Source organism: Hemicordylus capensis, chromosome 2 (assembly GCF_027244095.1).
Source record: "Hemicordylus capensis ecotype Gifberg chromosome 2, rHemCap1.1.pri, whole genome shotgun sequence".
Lineage (NCBI taxonomy): Eukaryota > Metazoa > Chordata > Lepidosauria > Squamata > Cordylidae > Hemicordylus > Hemicordylus capensis.
Genome location: NC_069658.1, coordinates 368,225,325 through 368,246,695, shown reverse-complemented (window position 1 = coordinate 368,246,695; position 21,371 = coordinate 368,225,325). Strand labels below are relative to the sequence as shown.

Genomic DNA, 21,371 nt, shown 5'->3' with positions numbered 1-21,371 from the left:
ATGCATCGTACTCATCTTTCTTTGTAAATATATATATATATTTCCCTGGTGGGAAGCAGTTAAAAATTGGCTTCAGGTAAACTAAATTGTGTGTGTGTTACTGTTTTGCTTATGTATTGTATACATTGAAGCAACCTGCGTGGGGTGAGAGCAAGGGAGGGGGGCATGGGGGGAGGGCAAGGGGGAGAGGGAGGGGGAGGTGTGGGGGAGAGGGAGGGGGAGGCGTGGGGGGAGAGGGAGGGAGGGAGGCATGGGGGGGCAGAGAGAGAGGCGCGGGGGGAGATACAGAGAGAGCGAGAGAGGCGCGGGGGGAGAGACAGAGCGATAGAGCTGTGGGGTGGCAGCAAGCGAGAGGGACAGAACGAGTGAGAGAGCTGTGGAGGGGGGAGATCGGGGAACAGGGTGCAATGCACGGCTACAAAGGGAGGACCAGCCAAACGAATTCTCCCAACTAAACCCAAAAAGGAAATAAACTACCGCACAGATGCTCTGTGCGGGTTCAGCTAGTAAAAGGAATTTCATCACAGTACTAGTGCCCTTCCTTTGTATCGAAGCATTTTTGCAAGTGACTTAATAGGAAGCGGAAGAGTACCTGTGCTCCCTTCTTCCAGCTACATTGGACATCTTTCTCTTAAGCTGCACTTAAGCAGCTTTACAGCTATTTGCTATAAGATTTAAAGCTGGTGTTGTCTTTGTTTTGAGTAATGCTGTTAATTATGTGTACGTATTGGTTGTAAGAGGGCAAAGGAAAGGTGGTATAGAAACTGAATAAATAAAAGGAGGCCTTAATTATGAAAGCTTAAGAATATTTTAAGTTTTGGGATCTGTTTGGGGGCAGGGGGGTTGACATAATTCCTTTAGTGTCTTTGATGCCTCAGAAATATGAGCTGAAATCCAGAGAGCTGATTACATTCATGAAGGAGGCTTGGGTTGGCTAAGTAGAATGTTTGGCTTTGCTACTTTCAATTGCTCATCTCTATGCCATATTGGAGTGCTCTTGAAATGTCTCTTAATTTCAAAAGCAGTTTGCTGTATTGGAATAAGGCTGCTGTTAGAATGAAAACAAGTTCAGAACTCCATTGGGTTCATAGAACTTATTTCACAGTTTTGGGTTTTAGACATCCTGCCTAACTTCATAGATTTGAGCTGGCTGAATGCTTATTGTACCAGGATATTGGTAGAAGTGTTGATCCAAAATTGGATTTGGCTTGCAGCTGCAGATGGCTACACTCTTACGAATGAAAGGTTCACAAGGAGAGCATGATCAGCTGGAACGTTTGCAGAATATGCTTCAACAAAAGAATGGTGAAATAGAAGAACTTTTAATGAAAGTGAAACAACTGGAGAAATCTACGGTAAGTGCATGGGCAGCAAGACTATTTTGTTAAATCATTATTGGCAACTAGATAAGGAATCCCATGACTGTGTTAGAAAATGTTGAACACAGTGGACGCTGAACCAGATATTCTGAATAAATTGACTTGGAAGTAAGCATGTAGTATTCCTCATGTCAAGATATGGCATCAGATTGAAATGGAATATCAAGTTGAGGTGCAGGGGGCGGGAAACCTTAGGAAAAGTATGGCAAGGATAATCATAATCAATAGCAAAGGCCTGCCTAAATAGTAAACTTTTCATGAGGCAGCAAAAAAAAAAAAAAAAGGAAGAGGCCAGTCTGATCAACAAGAGTTGGGCTACTATTTATTTATTTAAGAATTTCTTGTATATCGCTTCCTTCAAAGACTCTAGGCAGTGAACAACAACATCAGTAATATATATATTTTTAAATCCAAGGGCTAAAGCCTGGCAAAACAGGTAGGTCTTAAAAAGAGCCTTAAAATCAACTTAGGAGGGGAATGAATGAACTGGGGGGGCGGGGGGAGAGTGTTCCAAAAAAGAGGGGTGGCCACAGAGAAGGCCTTCCTGCGGCCCAGGTACCACGCACACACTACACCAGGGCCCACGGCACTAAGGAGGGCCAGCTGAGAAGTCCTTACAGGATAGGATACAACCAACCGAGAGAGGCAATCCCAGAGATATATAGGTGCTAAGCCCATAAGGGTTATGTAGGTGAGAATGAGCACTTTGAATTGGAGCCAGAAGCTAACAGGCAACCAGTTCAATGACCATAAAAGAGGTGTGACACTATCAAATCTATGGCCACCCATAAGGAGTTGGGCCGCTGCATTCTGGACTAGTTGAAGCTTCTGAATCATTTTCAAATGCAACGCTAGGTAGAGTGCGTTACAGTAATCCAAACGAGAGGTAATGAAGACATGAGTTACTGTTGCCAGGGCCTGCTGGTCAAGAAAAGGCCGTAACTGGTGAACCAGCCAAAGCTGGGCAAAGGCATCCCTGGCAACGGCCTCTAGCTGCTGTTCAAGCAGGAGCTGCGAGTCCAGAAGACCCCTAGATCATGAACCCTCTCTCTCTCTTGCAATTTGGGCAATTGCCAAGAACACACTGAACAAGAGCAACTTGGTCTTGCAAGGATTAAGCCTGAGCTTGTTTTGGCCCATCCAGACACTGAGCCAGCACATGGACGGCATCACCTGTTTGGCTAGGGGTAGAGATAAAAAGCTGAGTATCATCAACTGAGTACCGTCAAGAAGGCCCTATTCCAAATGACTACCATATATACTTCAGAGGTGGTAAATGCAGTCAGGCCTCTCTGAAAGCTCTTATGAGTCAGACAAATTCATGTATAGGGGGAAGGTGGTCCTTCTTCATAAACCCTGGTCCCAAAGCATTTAGGGCTTTCAATGCCATCACCTGCACCTTGAATAATATCTGTAAAGAAAAACTGGTAACCAGTGCAGCTGCTTCAGAACAGGTGTGATGTGTTTGGATAGCCTTTTTCTTGCTAAGACCTAGCAGCTGCATTCTGGACAAGTTGAATTTCCCCAAAAGTCTTCAAGGGCAGCCTCACATGGAACATGTTACAGTAATTCAATTGGGATATAATCACAATTGCAAGGTCTCAGTGTTGAACTCTCTGACATCACCAGAGCATTGTCTGGATTCCAGATGATCCAGCATGAATATACAGAGCTCACAGCTGCAACTAGTGAAGGTGTCTCCGTGTGTGTGTACGCGTGCGAGTATATGTATGTACACACACACACACACACACACACACACACACACACACACAGCTACCCTGTGTATTCAGGGTTCATGCCATTCTAATCTCAGATGTATTTGAGTGGGCTGTGATTACATAGTGTTGAGAAGAGAGGTGGGATGCATTCTGCATATGTTTGGGCTACTCTTCCCTTTATTTTTAATCCATCTGTTTCAGGGCTGAATACTTTTTGAGAAAGTTACTGAGTCCTGTTGTAAAATGGAACTAGACAACAACAACAAATATTTATATACTGCTTTTCAACAACAGGTTCCCCAAGCGGTTTACATTGACATACATACATACTATGGCTCCTTGTCCCCAAAGAGCTCACAATCTAAAAAAACATAAGATAGACACCAGCAACAGCTACAACACACAATATGGTATGGAGCCCATCTACTCTGCCCATTTGTTTGCCCCTAATTGTTATATAACCCAAGCACAGATCTGACCATCTCTCCTAATGTTTTGTATAAGGGAACAGAGAACGATCTAGTATCCTCTATAAACAAACAAACAAAAAGAAAACCTTAACCCCATACTATGGGGCAGGGTGAGCACTTACTAGATTCCTGCAATCTAGTACTCTGATTTTGCCCTTGGAGGGTAATACCTGTAGTTGAACTGTGGTCTTCTGGCATCTTTTATGGACTGATCATTTTCCTTCTTTGCAAGGTTATTTTAGATATTAAGTTACCAAAAATTATGAGGACTTGCCTAATTTCCCCCAATAAGAACTTAATGAGGCATTAAATTTGTCATGCAGATTTTTATATCCTAATGCTATCAATGTTTTTTTTAATTTTGCCATTAATAAAACTGATAATTAAATCCAGAATACTGAAAGTGGCTGAAGGCAAATTGTTGAGTTTCAGTTTTGTTGTAATTGTCTCCCCAGAAGGTATCTGAAAACTCAAGAGAATTGATGGTTTTGAATACTTCAGAATCTGAAAATGGCTACTACACTGATTTGCTCCAAATGAAGCTCGAGAATTCAGAGTAAGTAGTATGAGTTAGAAGTGTAGAAAGAATAATCTGATCTTAAGCATCTCAAATCTGAGTTTCAGTGTTCAGTTCTTGTCTAAATACATGTTAGATGTGATATTCTCTCGCCTTAGTTTTTATCCTTGGTTAATTTAAAGAAAAAGCACTGCTGAAACCACTGCCTCTGTAAAATTGAAATTCTGGGTCTACATTATCTTTTCTATATAGAGAGAAACACAGTACCACATCACAGGCAGGCTGATCCTATGGTCACATTATGCTAGTGCTGGCACTATTGTGAAAGATTTGTGATCCTATGTTCCGCCAGCAAGAAAGTAAAACACATAAGAAATAAGGGCAGGGGCCTCTCCCACAGTTGACCTGTTACCAATCCTGATATTGCAGATTGAAACCTCCACATAATGTGCATGAAAGGCATACACGTTGCATAGTAACTGCAAGAACATCATAATAATGCTATCCAGTCTGCACACCCACCACATGCAATACACAAGTATGATGGTTGGGAGAACCTCCACTGGGTTAATCCCACTGAGATTCTTGGGATTCTATACAGACCATACTTCAGCTCCTGCACACAACTGGTTTGTATTGGTGTCTGTGTGAAAAGGACAGGACCCTAATATTCATTCATTCATTCATTCATTCATTATTTAATGAACACATTTTATACTGCTAAAACATGTCTCAAGGCAGTATGCACATCTATTAAAAAAACAACCCACAAGAATTAAATCAGTCAAACAAAACAATACATTAAAAAACAATTAAAACATTTTAACAGAAAGCTTGGTTGCACAAGTATTGTCTTTAAAAGCTGCTAGAGGTGTTAATGCTCTTATTTCAGCAAGGGGTGTGTTTCAGTGTCTCAGGTGGCTATAGAGAAGGCCTTACCTTGAGTTGCCACCAGACGAGTTGGTGGCAACTGCAGGTAGATCTTGCCAGATGATCTTAATTAGCTGTGAAGCTGATGGAGAAGAAGGCACTCTATTAAAATTCAGGGCTTTATTATTTAATTATCAACTCTTTGAATTTCACCCAGAAACTTATTGACAGCCAATGTAATTCTTTTGAAATGGGAGTATTGTGGTCTCCCAGAGTTACTCTGGAGCAGGGGCGTATCTAGGGTGGGGCAGGCAGGGCATGTGCCCCGGGCGCCACTTGAAGGGGGTGCCATTTCTTAAAATTAATTTTTTTTAAAAAAAGGCTGCCAAAAACAAAATGGCCACTGCACATGCTCAAATGGCCTCTGTGAGGCACTAGGCCATACCAGGCCTCACAGAGGCCATTTGAGCATTCGTGGTGGCCATTTTGTTTTCAGCTGCAATTTTTTGGAATTTTTTTTTTTTAAATGGCCACCGCACATGCTTAAATGGTCCTTGTGAGGCCCTAGAGGCCAGCAGGGGGGAGGGGGAACCTTTGCAGACACCCCCCCCAGCCTTTAGACTTGTATTTTTCCGCTGATATTATGGTAAAGTTATCTGAAAGATGGGCGTCAGATGTTTGGACGGGGGCGCAATTTCAATGCTTGCCCTAGGCACTATTTGCCCTAGATACACCTCTGCTCTGGAGACCAACCTGGTTGCTGTTTGCACCAGTTGCAGTTTCTGGACTACATTCAAAGGCAGCCCAATGTAAAGTGCATTGCAGTAGTTACCAGTATATGCACCACTCTTTTAAGGTCACTTACTTCTAGAAATGGATGTAGCTGGTGTATCAGTGCAAGCTGATAAAAAGCACTCCTGGTCACCACCTAAACTGTAGATATATCGAAGAGAGGTTTGGGTCAAGATGTACTTGCAGACTGCATACCTGTTTTGGAAGAGTGTAACCCCCTTCAGGTCAGGCAGATCTAATCCATCTCTTGAGATATGATTCCCTACAATAATTACCTCCATGTTGTTTGGATTTAATCTCAGTTTATTTCTCATCCAGCCCATTACTGCCTGCCTACAGGCATTTATATATGGAAGATATGGCATTTCTAAATGAGTTGACATGGAGAAGTAGATATGGGTGTTACCAGAATACTGATAGCTGCCTGCACTAGATATCCTAATGATCTCTCTCAGTGGTTTCATGTAGATGTTAAAAAGCAGTGGAGATCGTATGGAGCCCTGTGGGCCTCCATAAAGAAACTCTCACTTTGAAGAGAACAGTCTCCAAATGACACCATCTGGAGTCTGCCTGAAAGGTAGGAACAGAATCACCTTCTTCCAACTTCCCCGGACAGTTCAGAAGGATACCATGGTTGATGGTACCAAAAGCTGTCAAGGGGCCCCAAAGAACCAACAGTCACACTCCTTCTGTCAGTTCTTAGCTGAAGATCGATAATCAGGCCAACCAAGGTAGGTTCAACCCCATAGCCTGCCTGAAATGGGTCCAGTTAATCTGTTTCTTCCAAGATGGAAAGGTTTGAGCAGTTAGGGATTACCTTTGCTGGTACCTTGTTGGCTCTCCCTTTGCAATTTACTGTTCTTCGACATGGTCTCTGCTCAACATGATTGGGCTTTGCGCCTGTGTAGAGACCTCATCAGAGTCTTTCCAAGCTGAAATCTTCTCTCTGAAATGGACGGTAGCCCCAGCCACTCTGGAGTAGTACTCATGTGTCCCAGCAGTCCTCCTCAGTCTTCCTTCATCCACTGACAGATCGACACATCTGTGAGTTGCTCCGAGCTGGGGGGGGGGGGGCAATTTTCCTTTGTATCACATTCAAATTTGGCGTTCGGTGCAGGGCTAAGCTATCCTCCATGGATGGATACAGCCGCTGTAAGGCACACAAGATCGACACTTGCTCTCACTTTGCTAAATTCACCAAGAAAGCAAGAAAAAATCATGCCTCCCACCTTAGGCCGTGGCTTGGGAACAGGCGCTTAAATCTTCTCAGTAGTCAGCGCTTCCTTCAAAAGCTCCTGAAATGCAAACATCAGACTTACTCGCCCGATGCGGGCTTGCAGCCCTTCACTCCTGCCACCATCCTTGGGGATGTGGCCGCTCCCACTCCCCAGCAGACCTCCGAGCCTATGGCTCCCAAAATGGCCGTTTCGGTCCTAATGGCCTCCACTACTTGGTCTATGGGCTCTGTGTCTTTGGTCCCTAAGCCCTCGGACTTGGTAAGCTCCTATTCTCTTGTAGAAGCAGCAGCAGCAGCAATGACAACCCATGGAGGATGCTCAGCCTCTCAAGTGAAAATTTCCTACTCAGGAAGCTCCGGCTAAACATAAAAAGAAATGCAGGGTAACTGTACAATTGGAGACGGGGCAACATCAATCAAATCCCATCGATCCCAAAGAGCTCGCTTTTGACCCAGATCCCAAGGAGGTAGAGGATTGCCTTGATACTGAAGATGGTTTTGAACCAGAAAAAGGTCTCGAACCCGAGCATTGACACTATATTCATTCTGAAGCTGAGGACATCCTCGATGATCCCAAGGAACCATCGGACATTGAAGAGGGCCAAGAGGAGCACAGATATGAACCCATGCTTGGGCTCCAAGAAGCCGAATTCGAGGCCCGCTACCCACACTCCAGTAGGGCTCCTAGCTGGGCAGGTCCCTCTTCCCTCTTGTCAGGCTGCAGCCAGTTGTCCTACATTGACCAGTATTACTCCAATTGGGACAAAGGACCAGCCTATCCTACTAACTAGATCCATCCTACCACCAGAGGCAATGGGATTTTTATGACACCACCTGGCAGCGCCGCCCCCCCCCCCCCCGGCCTATGCCCAGCGCCACTCCCAGCTGGACTAGTGGGATTATGAGGCTATGTATAGAGACCGCTCTTGCTACCTGCCTCGGTCATCCACCAGGGTGCCCAGACATCACGATGGGTATGCCTCCACCTCCTAGACAACAAGAGCCACCCCTGGATCATGAAGAGCACACTTCAGAAGCCTTAGACCAGACCCAGCATGCAGAGCCAGGTTCCTGTGACCCAGAAACAGAGTATGATGACGCTGATGCTCACTCTCCACGATCTGATCCAACATCTCTGGGCTCAAGCCCACCTGATCTTCTTTTAGACCAGATGCCTGTTTTGTCCTCAGAGGACTATAGACAATATGCAGATTATATCTCCTGCATGACTTAGTCATTAGGGGTCCAGCTCTCTCAACCAAACAAGGCAGATCCAGACCCTCCTGTTTGGCCTCATTGAGATGGACATGAGAGCTCCTGTTTTGTTCCCTTTTGAAAGCAGCTTTACTAGACATCACAAAGTCATGCTGACTGAAACCCTCTTCATAGCCTCATCCCACCAATAGTCTTGAAAGCTTCTATTGTGTTCACACTGAGGAGGAACAGACGGGCCTTTTTGTTGAGACACCCCACACCCAATTCAGTGGTGGTTGAATCATCTCTGTCCAAGAATAGGTCTTGCCCAGCTTCTACCCCCCCCCGCCCCCCGCCATAGAGAGGGTAGAAAGCTGGAAACATTTGGCAGGTGCTTATACTCCATCTCCTCTGCTCTCCACCTCCGGATTGTCAATGATCAGGCGTACAATGCCCAACATAACCACTTCCTTTGGGAGCGCATGGCACCCTGCTTGGATCACCTACTTCGGGACAAGAAGGAACCCGCCAAGGTGTTTTTAAAAGAGGCAGCATAACTGGCTAAACAAGAGCTTCATGCAGTAAGACACTCCACTGAGTGTGCGACTAATGTCATGTCCAGCTCTGTAGCCATTCACAGGCATGCCTGGTTGCGTTCCTCTGGCCTGGTGTATGATGTGTGCACTCGTATAGAAGATCTACCCTTTGAGGGGGAGGCCCTAGAAAAGACCAATGAAACCCTTCAAAAGCTTCAACTCTTCTGTAAGACCGCTCACTCTATTATGAGCCACCAGCCCCAGGCTGTCAGACCTTACAGGTCCAACGGATGGAACCAGGCACCTCCACAGCAGCCCCCACAGCTCTTTCAGCAGGGGGATCGCTCCTTTCGTTCTCCAGGATATCAACCCTATGGGAGATGACCCTCTTTCACCACACAGTGCTAGTCCGCTCCAAAGTCCAGACCAGCACCTGCTTTCACCAAAAAGCAGTGACTCCTTGTTCCATTGCCTACTCGGGACCTGCCTTTCTCCCGACTTGGGAGTCAATCACATCAGATTTGTAGTCCTCACAATCATCTGAATTGGTTGCACTCTGGAACTCTCTTCCATACCCCCACTCAACCTCCCTGTTCCTATGGTTTCTATCCCTACTTAGCTGTCAGATCGCTACTAGATAAACAATAGAACTGGTTCTCAACCTGAACTCCCAGGGTTTCTACTCCACCTACTTCATAGTCCCAAAGACAGATGGAGGCCTCTGCCCCATCCTAGACCTTTGAGAGCTCAACCATTGCATAATCTACAGGTGCTTCTGGATGGTCACCATACCTACCATCCTCACCCTCCTACACGGAGGTGCATGGTTTGTCTCCTTGGATCTCAAGGACATGTATTACCATATAGTCATCTGCCCACAACACCGCTGTTAACTCCACTTCACTGTACAGGTCAAGACTTATTAGTTCAAGGATCTGCCCTTTGGCCTCACCTCAGCACCACATGTCTTTACAAAATGTATGGCTCCCATCATGGTGTTTCTACTGCAACAGGGCATACAACTCTTCCTATATTTAGACTGGTTCTTGGTAGCATGACCTTTGGTAGGCACTCCAACCCACCATATCCCTCCTAACCAGTTTCGGCCTCCAAATCAATTACAAGAAATCCAAACTCACACCAACACGTTGCATCGATTTCCTAGGTCTCCTCTTCAACTCCGCCCATGAGAGAGTGTACTTACCTGAATGCAGGATTCAGTCTATCCTCTCCCTGACAACTACATTGTCTACCCACCATTGCCACAGGGTTTGCATCCTCCTCCTCGGCTATATGGCCTCCACCACTCACATACTTCCTCAGGCTTGGCTCAGATCCTGACCACTACAACACCGGTTTCTACACAACTTTAACCCCCAATGTGACTCTCAAAGTCACTGGCTGTGAGTACCACTACATGCTTGCCTATCCATCTGCTGGTGTCTAGACCCCCACAACCTATCTTTTGGGTCTCTATTCCATCTTCCACCTCCCCACTTTGTTCTGACTACAGATGCTTCGGATACGGGCTGGGGAGCACACATGGAGCACCTCTAATTTCAGAGTCTTTGGACGGTCACCAGAGTCGGAGGCTGCTCACCACATCAATTATCTAGAACTCTGCTATTTTCAAAGCTCTCTGCGGTTTCCTGCCACTCCTGGCTTGATATACCATCATTATTCAAACTGACAATACTAACGCAAAATCCTACCTCTACAGGCAGGGAGGAATGACCTCCACAACCCTACTTGACCTGGCCATGGACCTCTGGCACTGGTGTGTACGGCACTCCATCATATCCAGAGCCATTCATATACAGGGCAGAGCCAACATTCAAGGTGGATACTCTCAGCAGAGCGGGAGTCATCTCACATGAGTGGTAGCTAGACCTCCAGACTCTCAAAGCTCTCTTTCAGAGTTGGTTCCACCCAGAGGTAGACCTCTTCGCCTTCTACCTGAATGCCCAGTGCCACACTTATTGCTCCAGAATGGAGACCCAAAACATGGGTGTCATCATACTCCTTTATGCAGCACTATGCCTTAGACATCTGCTCCTGCAGGGACGCTGCCTTTGGTACTGCAGTCTTACAGTCGCTCTTTGCGTGAAGTCACACCTCCAGGTAAGATTTGCACAGGGTGCAGTTTGCTATTCGCCCAGTCGTGTTGAGCACAGAGATCACGTTGAACATCAGGTTGCTTACCTGTAACTTTGGTTCTTCTAGTGGTCATCTATGCTATACGCCCACCCATCCTCCCCTCTGTCTTTTAGGTCACTGGACTCAGTGACTGAGGAGGACTGCTGGGACACATGTGTACTACTCCAGAGCAGGCGGGGCTACCACCCATTTCAGAGAGAAAATTTTAGCTTGGAAAGACAGGTCTCTGTGCAGGTACAAAGCCCAATTGTGTAAGAGCCCATACGACAACTAGAAGAACCCAAGTTACAGGTAAGCAACCTGATGTTTGTTTTGCTGTTGTGTATCCTGGCTCAGATTGTACAAAGACAAAATAGTCAAAAGTGTTTGATTAACAGTAATAATTAGTGGAGTATAAAGTGGCTGTATTCCTTATAGTCTGTTCCAATGAATAGTGGGACTTACCTTCATTTGTTAGTTTTTTGGCAACAGAGGTTCTTTAATGCTAACTGTATATTAGCCTTGTATCCTTAGTACTGCCTTAAAAACCTATGACTGTTTGAATTTAGAACCCTCTGTATATTGTTATGGGTAATTTTTAGATTGAGCTACTTATTCTGTTTTGGATTTTGACCTCTAGCCATCTTCCTAGAAACTTTTATTGCAAGTTATTCTTTCTTAACACTGGGTACATAAATTGGCAGGGTGAATAAGAAGTGAGGATTTCACTGGTGCAGAGATTGAATTGTGAAAGACAATCGCTGACATACAGTGCAGCAAAATGCAGTTATTTGAACGCTGCCCAGCTGCTGTGCATCTAAACCCCACAGCCCTGTCCCACTACAACTTGGAAGTTGAACAAGCACAGTTTTGCCATGTGACATCCATTGAAAATAATGGATGCAGCGTCACACAACTGCACTTGCACAACATCAGATTGCAGCACAACAGAGCTTTCTGCAGGAACATGGACTGGATTTAGCCATGCAGTTGCTCAGGCAGTGCACGACTGCACACATTCTCTATGCTGTATGGCAGCAAGTTAGTCCAGGCCTGAGCTGCGTTCTTACTTCTGATGGGATTTTAATTTTTGTCATACTCAGCTCTCCCCCTGCCACCTCTCTTTTTCTCTTTCTCTCTCTCAACAGTAAGGAGGTAGAAAATTTGAAAAGTGAATTATCTTTACAGCGGATGAAAGCATTGTTTGAAAGTCAGCGGGTTTTGGAAATGGAACGGAAGCTTTTTGCAAGTGAAAGACAACTGGAGGTTTGCCAAAGTGAGAGCATAAACTTGCAAGTGCTGCTTGATGACCTTAGAATCAAGTATGAGCCTGAAGGTAAGTCTTTCTATTTGCCTGCATGGAGTAGAACTCAAACCCTTTTGCTTATAAGGGCTATGGAGGGCCTCTGATTGGAGAAGATTTGATCAATGTGGCTCTCCATGAAGAAAGAACTTGTTGGGAACTTCTTTTGCCTGCAAAAACTGATATTTCTTTCAGTGCAGTGTTGAATCAACCAATCTCAAATCATCAGTCCCCTCCCTTTCTTAAAGTGGAAGTTGAAACCAATGAGAGCAAGCATAGATTGTGCTTTCTTATGAGTGTAGTAGCTACCAGTCTAGTTTTAGTGACACACAGCAGTTCAAAACTGGGGTGCTCATACTGGTAAATGTGTAAGTGCCCACTCCTGAACTCGTTAGTTAGTTATTCTTTATTTAGTATATTTGTATACCACCCCAAACTCATGTCCCTGGGTGGTTTACAACATTATGCACCAAGCCCAAACTTGGACCAGGCTCGTAATGATCATCCCCATTCCATCATTCCCATTCCCAGAACTTTCTTGCCAGGGGCTGTGCGGGGGAAAACAGGCCTTTCAGGAGGTTTCTCTGCAGGCCTCCACTGATTCTAGAGGGGAAAGAAGGCTGGAAGGCAATATATTGTGCAGCAGATATTCTGCAGCTGCTTCTTGATAAGGTTTGGAGGGAAGGGGTGGCAGGGCAGTGTTTATCAAAGCCATGTATCTTATGTTTGTGCTTAGTTTGTATGTCCTGGTGTGGGTTACTGCATGATGGCTTCATCAGTTCTGGGGTAATTACCTTTCTAATGCATGTTTAAACGTGCAAAAGTAACCAGTGAAGCCAGTGCTCTGTATTGTTTTCTGGAATTTACCCCAAACAGCTGGAAGATCTCTCAAGGAATGATGTACTGTACAACCTCTCTTTGCTCTGAGCTTGGATTGTAATCACAGATGGTAACAATTAATGGTTCCCTACACTAGCAGGGTAGGGTGATGCTCTAATTAGCAAAGACTTGTATAACTTTTAATGTAAGCATTTACATAAAATGCTTGACTAACATGGGAATGTTCTTTTCTCTTGCAATTGCTCTGAGTGATATAGCTTGACTGTGAGGCGTTGCTTCTAAGAATAGACTTGGCTATGAATTCTGACATGGGATTTTGTGGTTTAGTTTAACTCAAGATCTTTCCACACAGTGATCCAAAAGGCCTTTTCAGGGGTGGGTAAATAAATAAATAGATAAAGGTAAGATGTATTATTTAGGCAATCAAATATATTTGGTCTAAAGAATTACTCGGGGTTTTTTTTGCCTAGAGTTAATCAAGTTCAAGAAGGCTCATGGAGATATGGCTTGTGATAAGTTAAATAGCAGAAGAACCTCTGTGAGTGAAATTGCTTGTTTGCTGTCTCAAAGCAAGGAAGAGGCAAAAGTAAGCGAAGCTGCTCTGAAAACTACACTTCAAGCTATGCCAATGAATGTGGCTGTCCCTCCAGCAATGCAACAGAAAAGTAATCAACCTGAAAGGAAAAGAGTCAAAATCAAAGAGCTAGAATTTGACAGGGGATCTATAAATAAGGATGGGAACAATCTTGGACCATCTCCTTCCACCAGGTCAGTGTTTAATATGTATGCACAAGGCAATCAGCACAGACCTGCATCTCTTTTCTTTCGCTGCATGAACTTTGCTATCCACGTCTTCATTTACTTTCTCAGTGTTGCATGCAGTGTAATTCCCCAGTTCCAAATGCCTACTTTGAAACTGTCAAAATCCTTTAAAAAAGGTAAAAAGGACTCTTAAATCATGGACTTACACCTTCCTGTTTTACTTTTTAAATCACTGTAATAATGAACTAATGGTTACACTATATATTTTTCCATCTGGATTAGCAGTTGTATTCATAGCACTGTGCTTCCTGCTCATTTTCAAGTTGGAAAGCATTGTAGTGTAGGATAGCTATCCCAGATGTATATCAGCAGTATTGATAGAGGCTTTCAGACTAAATGAAACACACCTGGCTTATAAGTACATTTAGCACATAGTAAGTAATAGTGATTTAATATTGAAATAAGTGAGGGATAATAATAGTTACATAAGCTTTTCTTAACAGTATATAATGTTTTTTAATATATTAATGTTCTACTTCAAGAGTAAAGATGAATTTATTTTAACAGTGCTTTATATTTTTCCTCTCAAGAGTGTGGTGTGTTCTACTCACTACAGGTTTTGTCTTGTTAAAGTTCTTGGGAGGATTAGGCTTAAATGGTTGATCTGTCCAGATACCCAAAGTAGCTTTTCTGGATAGTGCAAATGCAAACCACTTATGATGTCTTTAACAACTGGGTTGTTTTCAACAGTGGACAAGCAGTCTCTCTTGCGTTGGGTGGTAGTAGAGATCATGTCTTAACAGTGTCTGGTGTCTAACATAGTAATAAATACGTGCTTTTAAAATGTCTTGTTCACAAAAGATCAAATTGTGCCCATCAATACTGCTCATCATAGTAGCTTAGTAAAAGTAAAGCAAATGTAGATGTAAGTGGCCTTGAATAATGGGAGAAATATGTGACTTGACAAAAATGGCTTTGTGGAGAATAGGTGGGAACTAGCAATGGAGGTTTCCTTCTAGAATGTCGGAATTCTCAAATTCTTATAGCAGAATAATGTTGTGGTAATGCTACTCATTCAATTTGTTCATTAGATTTGCTAGGTCAATGAAAAGCCTATGTTTGAGGCATTTCTTTTGCTTGTGGCCTAGATATAGGGTGTGTACAGTAACTATACTTCTTTCCAAACTACTTTTACTTCAGAAGGTCTTGCCATGGATAAAGCAAGTGGCTGCCAACAAATCAAGATCAAAGTTAGAATATGAAACAAGGTTGTCAGATGTAACAATGGAATAAATAAGTGGCATCTCAGGCTAGTGCACAGCCTGGGCTGGGGGAGCTATTGCATTTGCAAATACCATCAGAGGCAAGAATGAATCTATTTAAATTTGGTGTCTTTGGCAGCTTCGATTAAAAACAAAACCTGTCCCTGCTCAACATCAGCTTTCTTTCAGGAGGGAGCTTCTGTTCCTCAGGGTTACATGGGAAGTCCTAAACACACAAATATATCATATAATCCCAGATACTTCCTAAATGAAGTGAAGCTACCTAAATAATCCCACAAAGTCTAGGTCAGCTGTGTATTGAATTTGAGCTTTAAAAAAGGGATCTAGAGTTGTTCAAAAAGATGAAGCATGTAAGTGAATGGTAGGTGTGTGATGGGTTTAAGATACGATGGACGCTAGAATCAGCTGAATGGTAGTCAGATGTGCAATGCATATTTGAGAAAAGCTTGGCCTGTGAAACAGAATTAATCTCCAGTGGTCAAAGGAGACACTAGATTATAGGATACAGAGGAGGGATAATTACATCTTTCAAGGAAAGATGTTGAGTGACAGAATGAGATTTTGAGAGATTGTGAGGGGTTATGGAACGCTTCATACTGGGTATTAGAACTGGGCCCATTTGTGAGGGGAAATCTACATGTAGTCATTCTACTACTAGTAATTTCCTTAAAATGGCTTAACTTGGGTCTGCTTTTATTGCAGCATATTTTTTAAGCAGACAGGGATTTCTCATATTCATAGTGGTTGTGTGCACTCTTGAAATGAGGTAACCTTTTCTTTGCCTGTTCATGCATTATGCAAGAGGAATGTTATGGAGTGGGAACAGAGATGTCCATAAAGGCTTAATGATGTGCTCAAGGAATTCTAGACTTGGTTATTTTGAAAGAAGCTGGAACTAGTAAACATCCAGCTTTTAAAACTTAAAATTATTCTGCTGAAGACTGACAGAATAAGTTACTTAAATAACATTGGTAGCTAATTTTTGTCAAGGCAAAATTGGAGTGGATTAGCTTAATGCAAATTTAAAATATTGAAATGCACTGTTATTAAAATTCTATAATATCCCACATCTCCTGTGAATCTGTCTCTGTTGACCACCACTTCTTCCACTGCTTTGTCAGCCTGGGTGGAAGATCACTGCCTGAAAACTGGAGGAGGGGTAAGACAATGGACTGAGTTTAGGTAACCTTCAGTGTTTTCTTGAGAAAGGCACTTTCCTTTCCCCAATCTTCTAGGAACTGCATAGGAATAGTACTAACATACCTTGTATTAGCCAGCAGTGTGTCTCTATGATATCAATAATAATTAGCATCAGTTCCTGTCCTTATCTCAGTCCAGTTTACCAGACCTATTAACCAGCATATCCCACACTAAGGAAAGGATGAATAAAAGGGTTGTGCAAATATTAACTTTGCTTACTAGCCAAGCCCCTACTTGTTGTCACTACTCCACCCAAGTCCTCTCCAAACCACCTAAAGGTTTGGAGAGAGGCAGGAATTTGTCTTACTCATGCCAGAGTAAAGAGAAGGCAACGAGAGAGCCTCTCTGCAAACTGCTGTGCAAGAGATAGGAAACTCTACCTCCCAGCACATCCGAAAGACATGGAAGAGACACAGTCTTGACTTGCTTGCTTGGAGATTTAGATAAGCTAAGAAACAGCAGGTATCTCTCCACTTACCTTATCCAAACCTCCACACTGGTATGGTTTGAATCTCCCCCTTACCCACCCACCCCCGCTCCTTTCCAAATCCCTTGCTGGTGTTGGAAGACTGAAGGAAAAGATGGGAGCTTAGTTTCACTTGCATAGTAGTTTGGAGAAGATTAGAAACAACAAGAGTTTCTTTTCTTCCTTTGCAGACCTCCACACAAGTGAAACAAACTACCTTTTCTTGCCCGCTCTGACATGTGCAGGGAATTTGGAAGAAATACAATTTCTTCTCTCTTTAAATGCTGTCTGCAGAAGGAGGAGGCTTCTTTTGCTTTGTCCCTTTTTCTGAACTGGAATACAAAAGTCCACTGGTCCTCCTCACTAGCGGGCTGGCAGCATTTGTCCCTAACATGTTGGAAAAAGGAATTGGGGACACTGGTTAATAGGCCTAGAATCAAGGGGTCAGTAATGAATGTAGACATGAAGAAGTGACTGACAGCCAGCATAATATCTATCCAGAAGAGAACCTGACTGCAGAGGCTCATGGGTTTATTTTATTATTTAATTCAATTAAAATATTTATATCCCACCACACTGCACACTGCTGCTTGGAATGGCTTACAATAAAAGCATAAAAACATAAAATCCGTGAAAAAAGACTAAAAGACAATAAACTACTGTGACTCATCCAAAAACACAATAAGACTGAGCAGTTAATATAAGAGAAGTAGAACATCAGCCAGGATTAAAACTAAATGACAAGTATAGCCAGTCTTTAAAAGCTTCTTTAAAAAGTGAAGTTTTAAAGTTCTTTTCAAAACAAAGCCAAGAGTGAGGCTGACAAAGGCCTTCTGGGGAGGGCATTCCAAAGACAGGGGTTTCAAAAACCAAAGAGAAGAATGAGGTAGGGTACAAGGGGAAGAAAGGGTTGAAGTTGACTTGGAACCATAATGGGGCTTGCACTTTCCTACAGCCTATCATTTTGGCGCTATTTCCATACACATATCAACCAATGGCAGGAATTTATAAAGCTATTAGTTATTTTTCAAGTAGATTAACGTGCAAGTAAGTGTAAGAGTACTGGCATTACACATCTTGTATTCTGACTCGTTTGTTCCAAGTTTTGCCCAGACACAGTGCTTGGAGTATACAGCAGACAACGGGAAATCCAGTTTGGGGCTATGGCATGCTTGTTTATATTGTTATACAATCTTGTCTTGCAACGTTACTAGCCTGGAATTCTGTTTTGTCTGTTTACTCACACTCACCTAAGTTAGTACTCAACATTGGCTTGGAAAACAGGAGAAAAAAGTCACTTCCACTTTATGCAAGCTTTCTTGTCTGTTTGCCTGGAGGCAGTTCTTACGTACTAAAGACAAGTGACTAGGTACAAGTTTCATTTAACTTGTACAGCAAAAATCTCTGGTATCCTGATATGAAATGCTATAATACTCAGTTTCAGTATTCTCTCTGTACAAGCCAAGTTACAACAAATTTCTTGTGAACCAAATGTTTAAAGTTTGGTGTGATTATGTCAGCCACTCGTACAACTGCTGATGCTAAGCCTCCAACTGTGCCTCTAAATAATATAATTGGATCACTTGTGCTACTTGCTTTGTCTTTGGGGCTTGCTTCTTATATGTCTGCTTCTTGTTTGTTTGGCATGACTTGATGTAAATGTCTGCTTTTCAAAAGCTAATAAACTTTTGTTATTAACATTAGTTAATAACACAAGAGAACTAGGAATCATGGTATAATTTCATGATATGTTAAGAGCTTATATTTTGGGCAGCCAGTTGATAAATATCACAGTTGTTTAAGTTTAAAATGAAACTCGAGTGGTTGCTTTACCTGTAGGTTAACATCTGAGCCTGAAGTAGAGACAGAAGAAAATTATGTTGGCGCAGTTGAAGATACAAGTAAGCATGAGAAGAAAAGCCAAAAGAAAACATATCCTATAATATACATGTCTTCCAAACAAGCTCCTGAACCCCAGTGTACTCAACAGTGACTTGAATATTACTTCTGTACTGAGGGCCTTATAGATTTGACTGAAAAAGAATATATTGAAACTAAAATTTGACTTAGTTCTTCAGGGCCTTGGGTAAAAAATGCAGACTTACATATTGACTGTACTACTTGTCAGCCAAAGAGCTGTAATGCGGAAACAAAACTGTTCAAAGCTAACATTAAAGTTGTTATAGGTTGTGTAACATTATTCGGGCGATCGTCTACAAGAAGAAATAAACCTGCCAGCAACTTTACTAGTGAGTATTGTAATGGTTTCAGGAAGCTTTCAAAATATTAATCCAACTATGCATACTTCACATTTGTGGAAGAGTAAGGACCAAACACTTCTAGCAAGTGGATTGTAACGTCACAAGTTTATATGGGTACAGCAAATTGTATATTTGTTGCTTCCACCCCAAGGTGTCATTATATTACTTCTCTTTTTAGATGTACTAACGTATTCAAGGTTTTGTCAAACGTTAAATTTAAATAAAGCTTTCAACTTGTTTTCATTTTGTCATCTTCATTCTTTTATTAATAAAAAAGTTTTTGCAGAACTTTAAAAAAAGAAAGAAAAGAGGAATGCAGCAGATTCTTCTGGACACTTGGTTAGGCCAGTGCTTTTGTAATAACTAAAACAGGGTTCAGCTATTGTTAAGCAATTTTCATCCCATTGATAATTGACAGACTAAAGCACATGTTTGTTTTCTCACTCAAATAAGTGTACCCTGCAAATGCTTGAGTTTGTCATGCAGAAAAAGATCTTAATAACATTCACTCAAGCCAGCATGGCTAGGATCCAAAAAAACCAAATCAAAACACCGTATCAGCATGTCAGACACAGTTTTTTTTCTACTAGGTGCCCCTTCGGTTTCAAAAGCAAGTTGTGATAGGTCTTCTGATGAGAATAAAAGCCCCTTGGATTGACACCAGCCCTTGGACATGTCTCAAGTAGTTCTTCAGGCTCTGGCTTATTATTAGTAGAAATATTGAATGCTCCAGTTGACATGATGGTGGTGGTTGGAGAGATTCCTTGCAGAGAAGATTACAATGAAGAGACCTAGGGAGCCTGCTCAAAAGACCCTCACAGTGCAGCCAAAAAAGGAACATGCATAATGCTAGTGGCCCCGCTTCTGAACTGTGGATGTTTGTGCAGATGGGGTGGGGGGTAATTTTTGCCGACCCCCCCCCTCCACTTGGAAGCACCTTGTGTGACCCTGAAGTTAGACCCTCAGAGACGTCATGACCCTTGTGAAGTAGACCTTCAGCCTACATTTGGGTTGCAGAGAGTGCTTGTTTGTGGAGGAAAGATTGGTGAAAATTGCCCCCTCTCCCCACACGAGCATCTGCATTACTCACGTGGCTTTTTGGGCTGCACCATGGGTGAGGATGTCAGTCCTTGGACTGAATTAGTTTAGGGGCCTGGAGAGGTAAATCGATGTCATCTATTCTGAAGTTATCAGGACACTTTGTGTAGAATTGGGCATTCAGATAAAGGTTTGAACTTTTATTTAGCAGCAATGTTCTGAGAAGAAAAAAGTATTCAATTTTCTTCTTGAGAAAGATAAGTTTTAGGAAATTTTTAGCAACTTCACATTTGCTGAAGGTCAAAATATGAAGCAAAAGGCAATAATGACCAAATCTGAAGACTGCTACTTGCCAAAAATGATGACCTTTTCAAAACAGATTCTGTCACACTTATGGAAATTTGTTGCTGAAACCATAGAGCAAATTTTCCTAGTTGAGCAAACTCAACAAGATGTCACTTCTTTAAAGTTTCAGAGAACCTGATCAGAGGTAGTACGCAAAACAATGGCTTTTTAATCGACTAAATTACTCAGCAGTACTACTCAGGAATTACTCTTAAGGTGCTAATAAATTTCAATAGATCTTCCTCTAGTACATTTTGTCAGGATGTCAGCTAGTGTGTTGTATGAGAGGCTGTTTTTGTGAACAATACTGCAGGACAGCAGAAATGATGATCCAGACCAAAGGACTGAGAACTGCTAATATAGAAGTACCTATAGCAGGTGTAGAATGCAGCATAGCTGCAGAGTGTGTGGTGCATTTGGAAAGGTTTGGCATCATATCGGCTAAATATAAAACAAAAAAACTTGAATTGCATATTGATTAACATGGCAAGGGTTGGCTATTATAAACAGATAAGGATCTCAGGAAGATTGGTTCTGAAAACAGTTACATGGAACAATTGCTTTTTTCAAAAATTCCCTTTTTAAAAAATGAATGAAAAAGAGAATCCACTTACCCCGCAGGAAGAGTAGCATGAAGTACCAACTACTATCACTGTAAATGGAACTAATAGCAAGAATCGCATAAGCAAACAAGAACTGGAAAACAGAGGAGAGATTACCATTTAGGATACAGCAGAAAGGCTGCAACTTTAAAGGGAAGGAGAAACATTTAACACTATGACAAAGTGTCCATATTTTATACCATGGTGGTTTTAGATGATATATTCAGTCTTGCAAAGGTCTGCCCGTTAGTATGTTTCCGAGACTATGGGAAACACCTATATCAGATAGCAGCAATATAGGAAGATGTTGAAAGGCATCATCTCATAATGCGTTGGAGATGGCAGTGGTAAACCCCTCCTGTATTCTACCAAAGACAACCACAGGGCTATGTGGGTGCCAGGAGTCAACACCAACTCGA

At 42.6% G+C, this 21,371-nt stretch overlaps 1 protein-coding gene across 4 annotated transcripts in view; it reads left to right on the top strand.

Moving 5' to 3' along the window:
- SPDL1 (spindle apparatus coiled-coil protein 1) overlaps nt 1–19,206 on the top strand; it is a 41,630-nt gene extending 22,424 nt beyond the window's left edge. For all 4 annotated transcript variants that reach the window (XM_053296480.1, XM_053296481.1, XM_053296479.1 and 1 more), the window contains exons 8-12: nt 1,215–1,355; nt 4,026–4,126; nt 12,001–12,188; nt 13,466–13,763; nt 18,546–19,206. In XM_053296480.1, the coding sequence (XP_053152455.1) occupies nt 1,215–1,355; nt 4,026–4,126; nt 12,001–12,188; nt 13,466–13,763; nt 18,546–18,699 (882 nt within the window). In that variant the 3' untranslated portion in view covers nt 18,700–19,206. The remainder of the gene's footprint in view (nt 1–1,214; nt 1,356–4,025; nt 4,127–12,000; nt 12,189–13,465; nt 13,764–18,545) is intronic.
- Nucleotides 19,207–21,371: the final 2,165 nt, after the last annotated feature.